This window comes from Coloeus monedula (genome assembly GCF_965178545.1).
Source record: "Coloeus monedula genome assembly, chromosome: 3".
Taxonomy (NCBI): Eukaryota; Metazoa; Chordata; class Aves; order Passeriformes; family Corvidae; genus Coloeus; species Coloeus monedula.
The window spans coordinates 13,608,562-13,624,609 of NC_138783.1; the positions used below are offsets into that span (position 1 = coordinate 13,608,562).

Sequence of the window (16,048 nt, forward strand, 5' to 3'; positions counted from 1 at the left end):
TTTTAACCAAAATTAAATTGAAAATGTAGTTGTTGAGAAGCTTGAAATTGTCTTGATTCTACATCTTCTTCAAGGCCCATCATGTCCATGGTTCATGTAATTTCTAGCACAACTTCTGGATCCTTTGATGAAAGGTACTGGGAACATTGAAAACTATATTTTAATAATTGCAGGTAACATCCTCACAAGTGGGCCCAAGTCAGCCATTTCTTAAAACACAGTGGCAATTGGCTTTTCTCTGATAGGCAGTTATCTGTGTGCAATTCAATATCTAAACTGGTATGAGTATTCCCACATAATATAATTGATGCTGTTAAAATTAAAACCCAGCAGGAATCATTTAATCATAGGACCAGAACCAGGATGATGGTTCCAGAACATACATTGAGGCCAGGTTGGATGGGGCTCTGAGCAGCCTCATCTAGTGGAAGGTGTCCCTGCCCATGGCAGGGGAGTTGGAACTAGGTGATCTTTATGGCACCTTCCAGCACAGGCCATTCTGTTATTCTGTGATATTATAGCAGCTCTTTAACCATTTCTCACTTGATCTAGTGGTATCCTAGCTGCATGGATCAAAGGCAGATCAGTAGATCAGCAGAAACCTTGCTTAAGATGTAGGGAAAAAATTGACAAGTATTGACAAGTAAACAAAATTCATGTTGAGTACTTTCAGTGAAATATCTGTTGAAGGTTCAGTTAAACAGTGGCAAAATGTTGCAGCCAATTGCATTTATGTTTCATGGTTTCTGTTTCCCAGCTGTTCTGTTTTCCTAAATGTGTTATCATAGTTTATTGCTGATTTTAAAGATGGTAGTAATGCTTAAATAGCTAAAAAAGTTGATGAAGTAATTTATTAGGCATCTACATTGCTTCCCAAAGTCAAATAAGGTCTATCTTCTAGTAGATCTAATCAATCTGTATCCTGTATTTTAAACATTCTGAATCTCTAAATAAACATTCAAATGTGATTTGGTATAAAAAACATACATGTTTCATACCCAAACACACACAGTTATCTTGAATAAAATTTTTAGAAATCTAGAATCTCATTTTCCAGAAGAGCATGAGGAATAATGAAGACCACTTCCTTAGTTAAAGTAATTTTAAACTAACTGCCAAATAATTTAATTTTTAGGCTTTGCATATTACAGGAATGGATGCTTAAAGTAGGACTTGTGTTTTCCTACATGAAGTTTCAGTGTCAGATCATACTCTTAAATCTGGTGTTTCCTTTTTGATTCCATAGGTCTTGAAAGACCATAACATATATGGAAGGAAAATTTCATATGTAAAATAAAACTTTTCTTTGCTGTAGTGGAGTACTTTATGTGCAAGAAATGTTTGTGACATTTATCCAAAGATCAAAAGCTTTATCATGTGGTTTGCACTTGAACTGCTTAGTTTTATGACAACAGGGAAACAATATAATTAGAAATTCAATCTTCTCGTTTGAATTTTAAATATTTATTATGTAATTGCCAAGGAGGGTTCTCATTGATGTTAAAATATTTATTTGTATCAGCTAAAGATGTGGCCTCTTATTCACGATAGTTATAGGAAAAGTATCCTTCAAATGCTCTCCTTGTTCTTCTTGGGTGGGACTATGCTGCCTGAGGTCAGTCAGTGAGGGTTCTCTGATGAGTAGGGTTCCATCTGTTGTTTTAATTACATGATATTAGGATTCCAGGCTTGGTTTCTTTTGGTGATCTTTCTTATACAGACACTACCTCTATTTATGGTATTTTACAAACATTAACTTTCTGTTACAGGAAGAGGAAAAAGACTGTCAGCGTTAAATAAAACCACTTTTTTCCTGAGCTATAAAATGCCTGTACACAACAGTTGTGGCTTAACATAAGCTTTTTTTGTGTATTCAGATGTGATAGACTCTTCCCACTCTGTCAGAGATAATTCCAATTTGATTAGCTTGTTAAATCAGTTTCTTCTTGTTTCTATTTCTCCTGCGAGGTTTTCTCTGAGCTATTGTTTCTTCAGATTATTAACTGGATTATTTGTGCCGATTCCTTCCTTAAATTACTAAAACCAAGTAATTTAATTTATTTTCCTGTCCCGTAATGGTCATGATATTTCCACTTAGAACCAAAAGATTATAGAATCTTGATTTGAGAGCATCATTGGAGCTCATCTCTTCCAGTCTCCTCTTTACAGTAAGACTGTCACAAACATTCCACTGGATCATGGCCTTGAGTTGTCCGACATTCATACTGAGAAGAGTTTGGCTCTGACATCTTTTTAACTCTGTTTAAATAAATTGTAGTCAGTTAATAACTTGATACTTTGCCTTCTATTGCCCCCCAAAAAACAAGCCATTTTCTGCCATAATTGTTTCATGAGACATTTTGTCTAAGATCCTAGCCATTTGCTGGACTCTTCCAATTCCACCTCTTGAATTAGGGACCCAAACGTTATGCCTTCTTCAGTATTGGCTGGAAGGTTGGAGAAGAATTCATTCAAAGTATCTGCCTAGATGTCATCACAAATAATTATTTTGCTTTTAAAATAATTTAAAATAAATTAGAAAATTATCTTTTTGTATCATTTAATATTTTTTTCTAAATTACTTCTTTTTATGCCATAAATTTACAACTAAATTGAATCGTATTCTAACTCATGATCAAATACTTTCAGCAACTTCTAAATCAATTGACATAATGAGGGAAAGTTTTTAAGTCTTTAGAATTTCATCTCTGATCATTTTAACTTCTAATATAAGTTTCTAAATGAACTCAGATGTGAAAGAAATATTTTTTTGTTTGACCAAGGTACCTAATTTAATTTTGGAGGTAAGTCTTGCTGTGAGCTGGAGGTTGGGTAATATAACGTGTAGAGGTCACCTCCATCCTAAATAATTCTATGATTTTATGTCAGTTCTTCAGAGATATAAAGAAAAGATCAAATTTCTTAGCTCAATTAACCTATCCCAAATTTAGCATGGGAGTTGATGTAAATGAACAGCTTTATTCTGAACAATAATAGTAACTTGTAAGCTAATTGAATAATTTCTGAGAATAGATTATCCTTCCTTTAACATAATTTAGTATATCTTTTAATATATTGATCTATATACTAAGGCAGCTAGAAAAGTTCTTGAAAAATTAAACATACTTCGTGCAATGCTAAGCTGCTTTCTTAAAGTGGATTGGGAGCATTCCTAATTATTGAAGTTGTGTGCATAAAAGTCTGTCATCTTTGCAATGGACTGTGATGTTTGCACCCATAAACACAAACACATTCTGCACACAACAGCCCTGATATCCTCAACAGTCACACTTCTATAATAATAATGTCTAAGCCTTTTTTGAAAGGACATTTGTTTAACAAAAATTCATATTTCTTCAGGTTTTGACCATTCAGAGTAATGCTTTGTGCTGAAGGAATATTTTTCTAAAATATTTTCATTTTTATTGAATGTTGAATATCTTCCTATCCTTGGGCATTTTTAGCATTGTTTGTGTAATTTATGACTTCTTCAAATTTGTTTGAGTGGGTTTTCAGCAGGGAATATAACAGGAACAAACACATCACTGACTTAATGTTATCCTATTTTTAAACTATGAAAAATTAAAAGTTCATGCAACAAGAATTCTAGGTTTGGGTTGCTTAGAAATATAGTAATATTTTTTAAAGTTTTTGATGAAAGATAAAATATATTTATACAAATAATTATATCAAGATGTTTTTGAATGAGATTGTCTAAGTACTCCTTAAGTGTTGCACTCTAACTTTTGAAATTGATTTATATGTAAATTCCAGAAGCAGAAAGTAAAGCAAAAGAAAGGAATTAGGTAGAGCAAATATCAAAATGGCTAATTCTATGCTCACCACTCTCCTTCTAAACAAAACTTTTATAAAGAAGTAGCTGATGCAGGTAACATTTCTGGTTTTAGGATCACCCCAAGTTGATAATATTTTTACGTCTTGGATTAGTAATAATAGAAAACTTTAGTACTGGATTGTGGACCCTTTCATTTCAAAAGTTTCAAAACATTTCAAGTTTTTCAAGAATGTGATGGAAGGAAGAGGAAATGAAAAACATGGCTTAAAGTAAACTTCACCAAGTGAAAAGATGAGTCCATAAATTCATATTCCAGCCAGTTTGGAGTGTCTCAAGAACTATCTACCTTGTATAAGGAGCATGTAGGCAAAGTGGCTATTTCCAAAAGAAATTCCGCAAGTTTTTAAATATGAATTTAGACACTGCCTAGATGTACACGTCTGGCAGCAGGAAGTCCCTGTAGCTGTTTCTCTGTGCCCTGATGACATCTGTCCTCAACAGGACAGCAGACTGTGAATGGGACAATTCATAGTTCTTTGAGCCACTAGTTCATTTTCTTGAGATGCCAAACAGACATTCTTGGGTCACATTTCCACAATGTCTTCGTCAATTCCTACAAATAAAAATGTGAAGTTTTGTGTAGTTGAATTTGATATTCTGATTTCATTATGCACTTCCAAGAAATGGAGTGAACTATTACACTTGTATTAAAGACAACTCCTGACACAGACTGTAACCACTTTTTGAGGCACAAAACGTTTTTACTAGAAAAGTCCTTTCTCTGAAACAAAGAATTTTTGCAAATGCCACCTTTTTATCAAGAAAAAAGACAAACCTGCATGGAAGGCCGATACAGTTGTTTTGAGATTCTTTCAATCAGGGTTAAAATCGTCTCTTTTTAGCTACAGAGACATTGACTAGTTAGTGTGTTTTATTCAAGATGCCAAGGCCTAAATGCCATTCCTTCTGTTGCTGACTTTAGCTTACATATTGTTCTGCGTTAACTTATTTGTTGCCTACATGTACAGTTCATAGAAGCTACTGTATTTGTAGCAACAGTTGCCGTGCAATTGCAATGGCTGCTGTAACTAGCCAACTTCTTGGGTTTTTTTCCATCTCACCTAATAACTTCTCAACTCTAAGGCTAATTGTAGCATTTTTCTAGTGAGAACTGAGGGAAAGGAATGCATTACACCTTTTGTTGCAAAGATCTCTTGTTTTTAATTCAATCAGGATATGTTGATTCCATAATTATGTGATCTGATTTCTTGCCCTGTCTTTATTACAGTACTATCTATCTTTAAGCAACTACATTTTCTTTTTTTTTCCAGAGAAATCCCTTGATGTGTACATCACGTTAGAAACAAACACTGAACATCTCCTTTGTAGAATGTGCTTGAAGGAGACATTTTTGTGAGAATGGGTTATGTATTGTTTAAGAGTGGGCAAACTGTTGGCTCCTAATAAGAGACATGTTTATGTTGTGTTAGTTCTCTTAGTTATTGTTGTATTAGTTGTATTTGAAGGGCAATGTGTTTAGCATTCAACAGAAATCTTGCATACAACTTTTGGCCTGAAGTTTGAGAAACATGTTCTTTGGATTTAGATTATAAATGCCAAGTAGTTAGATGAATGCTGGCTCAATCCAATACCCTTCTGCAGTTTGAAGGACCACTGGGGCTGTTACCTGATTTTGAAGGAAGAATTTTAGCAGTGATTTCACCTGTTTTTGTTTTTTTTTTTCTTCCCCTCAGTATCATGTCTTCTGCTGCTGTTCCCCAGGCAGCTTGTATGTACCTTTCAATGATGGTGTCCATGTTCAGTTACTGTCTTGGCATGTTACCAACTTGTGCTGACTACCAATCAACAATGAAGAAATGCTGTTTTTAAAAGTGTCTTCCTCAGCAAAACCAAAATGGAATATAATGAGGAAATATGAGGCATTCTTGCCATGAGTGCTTCTTTTCAGAAACATTTCTGATGTTTGTGACTTTAACTTCAAGTTTGCAGGTTTTGACAGATGTGACCCTTAGGTAATTTTTTTTTCCTCTGTAGTGTGTCTGATTTACTGTTCTATAATGAAAGGCTGCCCAGTAGAGGAAGGAGAAACAAGTTAGATTTTCATGTTAGAAAGATCACATAGACACACACAGACCAGCAGAGGCAGGAAGGCAGGAGAAAACTCCTGTTCCAAACCCCCGCTCAGAACAAGGTCAGCAACAGATTGCTCAGGGCTGTGCCAAATCAAGTATTTGACATCTCCAAGGATGGAGAATCAACAGCCTCTCCAGGCAACTGGTTCCAGCGTTTGACCACCCACTGAGTAAAAAAGTGTTTTCCTATGTTTAAAAAGATTCCTGTGTTTTAGTGCACATTGCCACTTGTCTTTTGGAAATTACATTAAAACAATTTTAAATTAGTTTTAAAAAGAAAAAAATAACTGTGCTAGTTTAAAAACAAACCAGTGGGAGATCACAAGTCAGAATTATAGTTTAATAGGAAAATTAAAATAAATGCAATACTACAAGAACACTGACAGAGTCAGGATACAACCTGACAGCCTACTGGTCAGGGTGGTGGTAGCAGTCCAGATGAAGTGGTTCTGTTGAAGCAGTGATCCTGTAGAAGGGTTTGGTCTTCACCTGAAGGTCCAGTGGTAGCTCTTGTCCTCTGTGAATCCAGTAAGTAAGGACTGCTTGTGTTGTTCCAAACCCCAGATTATATCCAGGTGGGAATGCTTGGTTCCTCCCCCTGGGCAGAGCATCTCACAATGGGATGATGCAATTCTATGGGTCATGCTGTGGGTCCTTGATTGCCCATTAAACAGAGATAGTTCCCGGAGGGAGTTATCAGGGATGAGTCCTGGTAGGAGATAATGAACACCGCCCCACCTGCTTTAACAGCTTGTGAAGATGGTAATAGAATACATGTTTTTGGTTACATGTTACATGGTAACCTAGGACAATAACCAAAAAAACCCATAGAAAAAACCCACCCGAACCAAAACTCCATAGAAGCATTTAAGTTGGAAAAGACCTGTAAGATCATCCAGTCCAACCATTTTAACTCAGCACTGCCAAGCCCACCACTAAAGCCATGTCCCTAATCTCTGCATATCCACATCTTTTAAATACCTGCAGGAATGGTTACTCCACTGTTTCCCTGGGCAGCATTTTCCCATGCTCAACAACCCTTTCAGTGAAGAAATTTTTGTTAATGTCTAATCAAAACCTCCCATGGTGCAACCTGAGGCCATTGCCTCTTGTCCTATCACTTTTTTCTTGGGTAAAGAAATTTAATATTAAAAAAAATTAATCCTACCCACAATGCTCATGCCCAGCCTCCCCCTTATGCTACACCTCTAGGTTGCTGTTACTGAAAACTGATTTAAGGTCTTTATTTTTCAGGTTTATCTTCATTGAGATACTTCTTGGTTTTGAGAAGATTTACCATGTGCGTAGGAGATACTGTGAAATTAGAAATTCCCCCATTTAGTAATTTTCAGTTTGGGAAGCATGTTCCTTAATATTCATGGGCTCATCAAATACTTTTTCTTTCTGTTTATTGCTGCCAAAAAAAAATCAGATTGAGCAGATTTTGTTAAGGTGATGTTCAGCTTTGATAAGTACTATTTTGTAGTATTTTGATCATCTTATTCTATATTATTTTTTTCTCCACATGTGTATCTATATGTGCATGAGACCAATATATGATAAAGGTTCCCCAGTACATTCTCCTATAGTTAAAATATCTTAATATTCTGGTAATCAATTAATTTTAAACTTCACAGTTCTTCCCATGCATAATAAGAAGGCCTACTATTTAGCTACTACTATTTAGCTAGAATAACTGAAATAGAATTAAAGATATGCATCATGTCATGCCTGACACTTTATAATTAAAGTCCCCCAGTGTTCATCGTGCCTTCCACTTACACAGATTTTAAATGAATAAATCAAGGCATATTGATTTTTTTTTCATTTGGCTATCTATTAATCTTGATTTTTTTATAAGCTTCTAAGCCGGGACTATGAATATTAAATATTCATAAATATTCTTTAGGTATTCTTTAAAATATCTTTAAAATTTGGACTTGTAAATCTATATGTAAAAATTCACCCATTATCCCATCTCTTTAGTTTTGAAGAACTGATCTTCCATTAGCAACCTACCTGAAAATCTCAGTAACACTCACATTATTTATGTGTTTATTTCTAAACTTTAGTTTGCTTGACTTTTGAGGGAACATGAGTGAGTAACTTCTGTTTGAGATAAGTCTCTTGAATGTAATTGTAGCAAGCAGACTGGTTTATACTTGTTTACTGTCTCTGCTCAGATATTAATAGCTTATCTATTTTACTGTTTCTGCTGCAAGTGTCATAGAAATGAATGTTTAAGGGAGGATTTTCTGATTATATTTCAGTATTTGTTGCACAAAACTGGATTGTGTTGGTGCTCTTTCATTGTGCATTTCACCCCTATAACATCTGTTATGGCCCAGAAGGCAGTTTGAACTTTGTGTGACTTCCAGCTCCTCTCATCAGGGAAAATGACACTTCAACAGATGTAGGAAATGAATTCATGATGACACAAAGACTGTTTTGTCTAACTAAAAATGAAACACTCTGTAATCTATAAGACAGAAACTGGACAAGGAATCCATAATAATTCAAATAAAACCTTAGAACTTTAAATCAGAACTGTATCTCTACCGACAAATCCAAATTAGGGCTAATGTGATGAAATGGAAAGTTGAGTTATACTGGACTACTTAATTAATTTGGAAACTTTCTAACAAGCAATTATAAATTTAACACCTCTCAATACTGTAATACCATGGAGAAGTGATGCTTTATGATTTATCAGTAGTAGTATGACTAGAAAATTGAAAATAACCAAACTCTTCTGGGTTTAAATGTTTGTTTATTGTCTTTGCAGATGTTTTTACAAAACTTGGAGACAAGCATTCAAGGAATAGAAGACAGGATGTCATTAGGCCAGTTAATATATCTTTAGTCATAAGAAAAAAAAATAAGGCTGCATTGTTTACAGGATATTAGAATACTGTATGAATAGGAATTTTTATGTAGTTTATTAAACTCCTAAAAAATTGAGAAAAAGCCAAAAAGTACATTTAAATGATGAAACATTAAATGGATTGCATTTAAATAGTCTGTTTGGATTATTTTTTCACTGTAGGTTCTCACACACAGAAAAAAGATTATTCTTAGCATTCTCTTTGTTCTCAGAGGATTACAAATGTATTCGGTGGTTTTGAACACTACAAGTCTCACAGACTTTACAAGCTCAACAAGAACATCATCTCCTTTTCAGTGGATAGGATGATAGCATTGTTTTCCCCATGGATAGTTCACTTGGTTATAAGACAGATGTGTCAGTATTTGGTAAAATCCTTGGGTTTTTTCTAGCATTTCATTGTGGGGTTGCTGTTTAATTGTGATAATTTTAGTAACTCTGTCATTATCTGTAATGGTCATCTCTTGCGTAACATCTGACTGCATACCATTCCCTCTTCACAGGTCTATAGTGTTGGAATCTTCTTTGTTTATGTGGAAAAAAAATAAAAAATCCACCTTAGGTGACTTAAGATATCTCCAAACATGGCTTCCATTGGAGCATTCCACCTCTCAAGTGCAAAAAACTTTAATTCAGCCTTATTTTATATTGTTTCTTAGGGGAGTTCTTTAGGGCAGAGGTGTATTGTTCCCAACTTTTTTGATTACTCATGGAAATGGCTTAGATCAGACCTTTGATAATGGAAATGTAACTTTATGGCTTGCATAATGATTTTTTTGTTTTTGTATTTCTGATTTTGCTGAATTATTAGTTGAGAAAGTTTAACCTAGTCAGATTTTTAAAAAGAACTCAAGCATTTGCCCTAAAATAAAAAACCCTTGAACTGTGTGATACTTAACAAGTGCATTGTATATTTACTAATTTATGTTTCCTCATTTCAGCTTAGAGGTCCAAATGTTTCTAAAATATAGTATTTAAAAAAAAAAAACAACCACCAAATGTTTTTTCAATGGTGTTTCAAAGTATATTTCAATTAGAAATTACTAGAATTTTAAGAGAAAATCCATTTCTGGAAGGGTTGTGTTAGTGTAATTTTCATTCAAAGCCCATTCACTTTTATCTGGGCATCAGTGGACTTAAACATAATATTCTTGGAATCCTGCATAATAGAGGGTAGAAAGATTAACTGGATGAGTGGTTGCTCTGGGATTGAATTTGATACCTACTAAAAACATACTAATTTCTTTGTGCTCAAGGATAATGAAGCCTAGTTTTCTAAGCATATATTAAATACTAGTTAAATCATTTACTGAAAGCAAAATCACATCACCTAAGTAGGTTTGCTTACTAAATGAAGTCAAAGAACACCAATGGCCAAGGGTATAGTTATCATCAGAGAACTTATGCTAAGCAGAATTAGGACCTTCCCAAAGAAGACAGTCCTCTCAGCTCTGTCTTGCAGTCTACTTGTTTTTGTTAGCAGCCCGTGCCAAAGCTATCCAAATTAGTGTCTGTAGCTGTCATTGCTTCCCTTAGCTCCATGTTGATCCCAAGTTAGGCCTTGCTTTGGCTTCAGAGCTGTGTTCTTTCCTTTTTACTGCCTTCCCATTAACCTTTCCTCTTCAGTGAATTTGCAGTCCAACAGATTTAGAAAGACAAGACCCCTCCACAGATGAGTGATGTCTAATGGCTCAAAAGTAAATTCCAAAAGTTATTCAGATGTATTGATGTAGCATAAAACTGTTCAACTATGTTGTACCCAATTTATATTGTGGAAACTAGAACAGAATATGATATGGTTTTTTTATTGGTGTCTTTCCAATACAGACAAAAGGAAGTTTTTTCAAGTTTTATGTGTGTTTGGGTGTTTTTTTTTTTTTTTTTTTTTAAGAAACAGAATTATTAAGAAGATGCTGGATAGGTTTATTAGTTGAAGCAGAGCTTTACTCAGTATTTTTTTCAGATTTTATCAAAATATCATCCCCATTACCTTTTTAGTACCTTATATTTAAATGTACATTTATATAGCATACAGTTTGAATGTGTTTTAATATATTGCTGAGGGACAGTAGAAGTACATGTGAGTGACTTACTGCTACCATTTTTCTAACCTCTCTCTGATGACACCTCACTTCTGTTGCATCAGGTGATTATGTGTGCAAACACCTATGGTAGATTTGTGATGTTAGTTCTGAAATCTGAAGGCTACTGCTGCTAATGGGGCTGAAATCAATTAGTCTACTAAATGTTAGTTCTTATGAATGCAGTCATCTGTCTCCGTATTTAACAGTACAAATGGACCTCTCATTACCGTTCTTACTTATATTCCTAAGTGATTTTTAAACCCATTAAGAAATAATTCAGCAGAATCCTCTTAGTGTATTACAACTGATAATAATTCCTTCTTAATGACTCAGATCAAAAGGGAAGGGATTGGTTGTATCACCTAGTTCTAGTAGTGCTCTTTTATTTTGCTGTGAAATTGGACATGTACCAAAGACTGAGGGAAGCCCCAAATGACTTTACTTTTTCCCAGAACATCTGTACTACAGTAGCATTACACTCCCCAGACTTCTACTCGAAGAGATCTTTTACATCTTGCCTTTTTCCTTTTTTTTTTTTAATAGGTAGTTAGGTGATATTCTTGGAAACATGGGAAGAGAAAGTATTTTTTGAGATCTAACAAGAAGGTACTACTTATTTCTGGGTTTAATTTAACACAGATAACACCTCTACTAAATTTTTGCATTATCTTCACTGATCTGATAAAATAAGCATTCACCTGTGTATTTAAAGAGATTCACAACAGCCTGGTGCAAAGAACTCAATATTTTTAGTAATCCATTAGTGAGTGTAGAGTAATAATTTGAGTTGTGAGTACATCGCTGCCATTTTCATCAGAGCTTATACTATCTGTAGTTCTTGAGACAGATTTGGAAGTAAGGCAAAATTTTCTGAATGTGTTGTCATTTTGCAATATTTTGCTTTCAGTAAGTGACAAGTGAGTCTTCTCCTAGCTTCATACTTGAATATTTTCCTGACCACTAAAAAGCACAGATTTCTAGATTAATAACTCGGGCAATATTTTTCCTTCTAGGTTGCATTAAGCAATATTTTTCTATTTACGTGAAGCAGAGCTGGGAAAATGATGAGGCTGGGAAAATGGGACAGATGGTCTTATATTTTTCTATTTTGTAAATATTCAAGTATAATATGTAGAAAAAAATATTCCCTTTTGGTTTCAGAGATGTAGCTAGCATATCTCCACAGAGTTTATGGTTACACTTATGCTAAGAAATTTAATTGGATTTAAGCCCTTTGCCAAAGCTGTGTTACAATTGGAAATATCTATTTAATTGATGAAGGAAAAATATTCTTTTGCTTTTTCGCCTCTCATGCCATCTCTTGCATTCTACCTGACATGTCTATTGTATTTCTATAGTTCAACATCAGTTATTACAGTTACTGGAATTAAGCAATGGAATTGTCCTTGAAGCAATACTGCTGAAATGCTAACATATGTATTTCTGAAGCAAATGTACAAGACTGCTCTTTAAAAGAATATGCTACCAGAAAAATGGTATCATAGGACCTAAAAAGTGCGTCTGCAATATGAAATAAACGTCTGAGCACTTGAAGTTCTCCCATGGCTGTATTTATTAGTACCTTGGTTTCCAACCAGCCATCATAGGTCTTGAGGCTATAGTGAAGCTTTACCTGACAGGTAAATAAAGAAATGAGGCTTGGAGTAGCCTGCTGGATGATTTATTACTCCTTGATTCTTATTACAACATAAAGTAAAACTTTGTGCTAAACATTTCCTTTCTTACATGTAAATTTGGCTTTTGCTTCTGGTACCATAAATGTAAAGACCATAGATGAGAACAAGCAGACTCTGTCAGGGCTCTCTGTGTCCTAAAGGAGCCTTCACTGTGCTCCTCACTGTGGCACTGGAAATGCCACTAGTCCCTGCTCCCTAGTACTAGAATCAACATTTTTATGGTCTGCTTCAGCTTCTTTCTGGACTCTAAGCAGTCCTGCCATCTTCCTGGTTGTCTTTATGGACTGAGAAGTTTTGATTTTAGCAGAGCACGCACAGATATTTACCTTTGCCCAAGGCAGGATATATTCTTGTGGCTTTTTGTGGTTTTTATTCTTAGCTATTTTCTTCCAGGGGCAGGGCATAAGATATCAATACTCACTAAAAAAAATTCAATTGAGGTGATCTTCTCAGGAAGAGCGTTGACAATTCAGGACATCTCATGAAAAATATTATGTACTGTACAGATATTTAATGTTTAATTTTGTTTGCTGCTTGGAAATTTTTGTGGAAAATAGCCAGTTCTGTTAAATTTAGGTTGGCAAACTGATGCTGAAGTAATCTTCGGTTTTCTTTGCCTTTTTTTGGTGTAGCTTTTGATATGACTATTGAACCAAAAATTCACATCTTGTCTAATTCTTGCTTATCTAGGCTAATTACATGAAAGTTAATAGCAAATCTATTTAATTGCACTTTTCTCTTAATTGTGAAAAGTTTTCTTGTTAATATCTGTGGATAGTTCTTTGCTGATAGTTTTTCTGTGCTCAGCTTTTCTTGAATTTTTGCTATCAACAGAACTGAATAGTTGTGGGTTTTAGCATGTTTTGAAGTTATGTCATATTCATGGGTAAAATCTGTCACTTAACAAAAAAAAAAAAAGCTAGAGACTTTGGGAAAACACCCTTCTGCCTCTTTCCCAGACTCCAGATACCTCTCCTCCCTGTCCTGGCCTTCACTCCCCTTATTATCACCACCCATGCTGGTAACAGTCCATTCAATGAGGTACTGGATAATGCAGGAGGCTGGGGTGAGGACGCAGTGGTTTCTTTCTGCCATTCCTTCTTTTTCCCTCTTTTCTTCCATGGCTCCTTTTGCCTAACTCATTTCCTCTGTTCTGTTGTGGGTTATCCACAGTCTTTTCGGGATGTGTTTGCTCTCTCATGGGCTCATGCATTGGCCAGAGTCCTGGAGTGTTACCAACTGTATCATGGAGCAGCTCTTATCACTTTGGCCTTCTTGTCTCTCTCTTTGGCATTTTAAGATGCGCTACAAACTCCTTCAGCCCTCTCAGTTGTGTCCTGCAGGGAGTCCATCCTGACCCAGCTAGAACTGGCTGTATCTGTTACAGTACAACTTCTGACCTCCCTCGCCTGTAACCATCCCCACTACCAAAGCCTTGCTTTTTATATCCAATACACTTGAATATGAGAATATTGTGGGGGGGAGTGTCAAAAGCCTTGATAAAATCAAGCTTGTTGGTACCCACTGTTTTTCTTTTGTGCACAAAACTAATAACTTTATCCTAGAAGGTGGTGGAGTTGGTCAGGCGTGATTTACCCTTGGTCAGTCTGTGTGTTACAAATCACCTTTTTCTCATTGAATTTCTAGTTTTATGTTCATGTATAGTTCTGTCATATTTTCTTTTTTTTTTCTTTCCCTTTCTTCTTTAATTTTTTCCTCAGGTTTGGGAGATAGATCTGTTATCATTGTGTAACATCCTTATTTAGGTTGTATTCTCTATCACTGTATGTACTTTAGTTCAAAATAAAACAATGTTTAGTTGAAATTTCGTACTTGTTGAACAGGTTCTACATATAGAATGAAAACAATATAAAACCTGACAATATAAGATTTAAACTGAAAAATGCCCAAATGAATTTACAACCTACTTTATATTTTTCAGCTTTACTTCAAGTTACAATTTCCCTTAGCAAAGTTGAGCTCAGTGTGGGTGAATCCAAGTTCTTCACATGCACAGGTATGTGTTAATTTTATTTGTAGGTATACAATTTTTGTTAAATTTTGAACTTTCTATTTATTTGTAACTGAATTAGTTGATACACAATATTAAATCAACATATCGTTGTATATTCACATTGACTTGTGAGAACTGTAGTAAATACTTAAACTTCACTGGCTTCACATTTCCAGTCTAGGATCTCTTTATTTCACACACTGAATCAGTTTGAATTTTCTATATCAGTACAGGTAGTTTATATCTGTTAGGATGCTTTTTTAGTTAAAATATTTTCACTTATTTAAACTAAGGAATTAAATCCTCTCCAACCCAATGAGACAACCAAGTAGATTTTTTCTGGTGAGGCAGTAATCAGGAGCAAATAAATCACCTGCAAATTTGCATTTGCAGCTGATTTATATAGATCCTTGCTGAGTTTAGATCTTCCACTGACAGTGACACATGGCCTGACTACACTGACAGTGCAATTGCCTGATGATTTGACCTGTTGATCCAGTCACTGCTGGACAGCCTTTTCTTTCCTATAAGACTTTGTACTTTTCTGTGGGTTTTTTTTCCCCTTTCGAGATCCTTGAGCTGCTATTTACCCTGTCTCAATAATTGTACATCTGCCTGCAGTTTTGTCCTGCTTTCTTACTTTCTTACTTTCTTACAAGTCTCGTAATTTAGCAATTAGCTGACATTATAGAATCACACAATCACTTAGGTGGAAAAGATCTCCAGGATTGTCAAGCCCATATTTTGATGGACCACCACCTTGTCAACTAGACCATGGCACTGAGTGTCATATCCAGTTATCCTTTGAACACCTCCAGGGTGATTTCATCACCTCCCTGGGCAGACAGTGCTTGACAACACTTTCCATGAAAAAATTCTTCCTGAATTTTGCATGAATTCCTGACACTGCATAGACTGTGCATTGGGTAGGCATATGCGTTGCATGATATCCTTCTACATGTCTAAATTTGGATTGGTTTTGGTTTTGTTTGTAGCCATTGGTGAGCCTGAGAACATAGATTGGTACAACCCACAAGGAGAGAAGATTGTTTCTAGTCAAAGAGTGGTTGTTCAGAAAGAAGGCGTTCGATCGCGTCTAACCATTTATAACGCAAACATAGAAGATGCTGGTATATATCGGTGCCAAGCAACAGACGCTAAAGGACAAACTCAAGAAGCTACTGTAGTTTTGGAAATTTATCGTAAGTAAAATACTATCAATTAACAAAAAAAAGCTTATGTTTTAAAAGCCCCTAGCATAGGTATTACCGCAGTCCTAGGGTATATCACCGTGTCCCGCAGCCGTAGGGAGGAGGAGGAGAGAAGATCCAGCAGGCAGTAACTGTGCAGCAAGATTGATTTATTTAATTATTTTACAAACTCTTTTATAGACTTTTTCTTCATAGTCTAATTGGAAAAA

General features: G+C 35.2%; 1 protein-coding gene across 3 annotated transcripts in view; it reads left to right on the forward strand.

Annotated features, from left to right (window-relative positions):
* The window catches only part of NCAM2 (neural cell adhesion molecule 2), a gene marked incomplete at both ends in the record, with an annotated part of 277,979 nt that overhangs the window by 131,363 nt on the left and 130,568 nt on the right, over positions 1 to 16,048 (forward strand). For 2 of the 3 annotated variants that reach the window (XM_082278750.1, XM_082278751.1), the window contains 2 exons: positions 14,557 to 14,631; positions 15,624 to 15,830. The exons of the other annotated variant lie outside the window; for it this stretch is intronic. In XM_082278750.1, the coding sequence (XP_082134876.1) occupies positions 14,557 to 14,631; positions 15,624 to 15,830 (282 nt within the window). The remainder of the gene's footprint in view (positions 1 to 14,556; positions 14,632 to 15,623; positions 15,831 to 16,048) is intronic. 3 annotated transcript variants of the gene reach the window in all.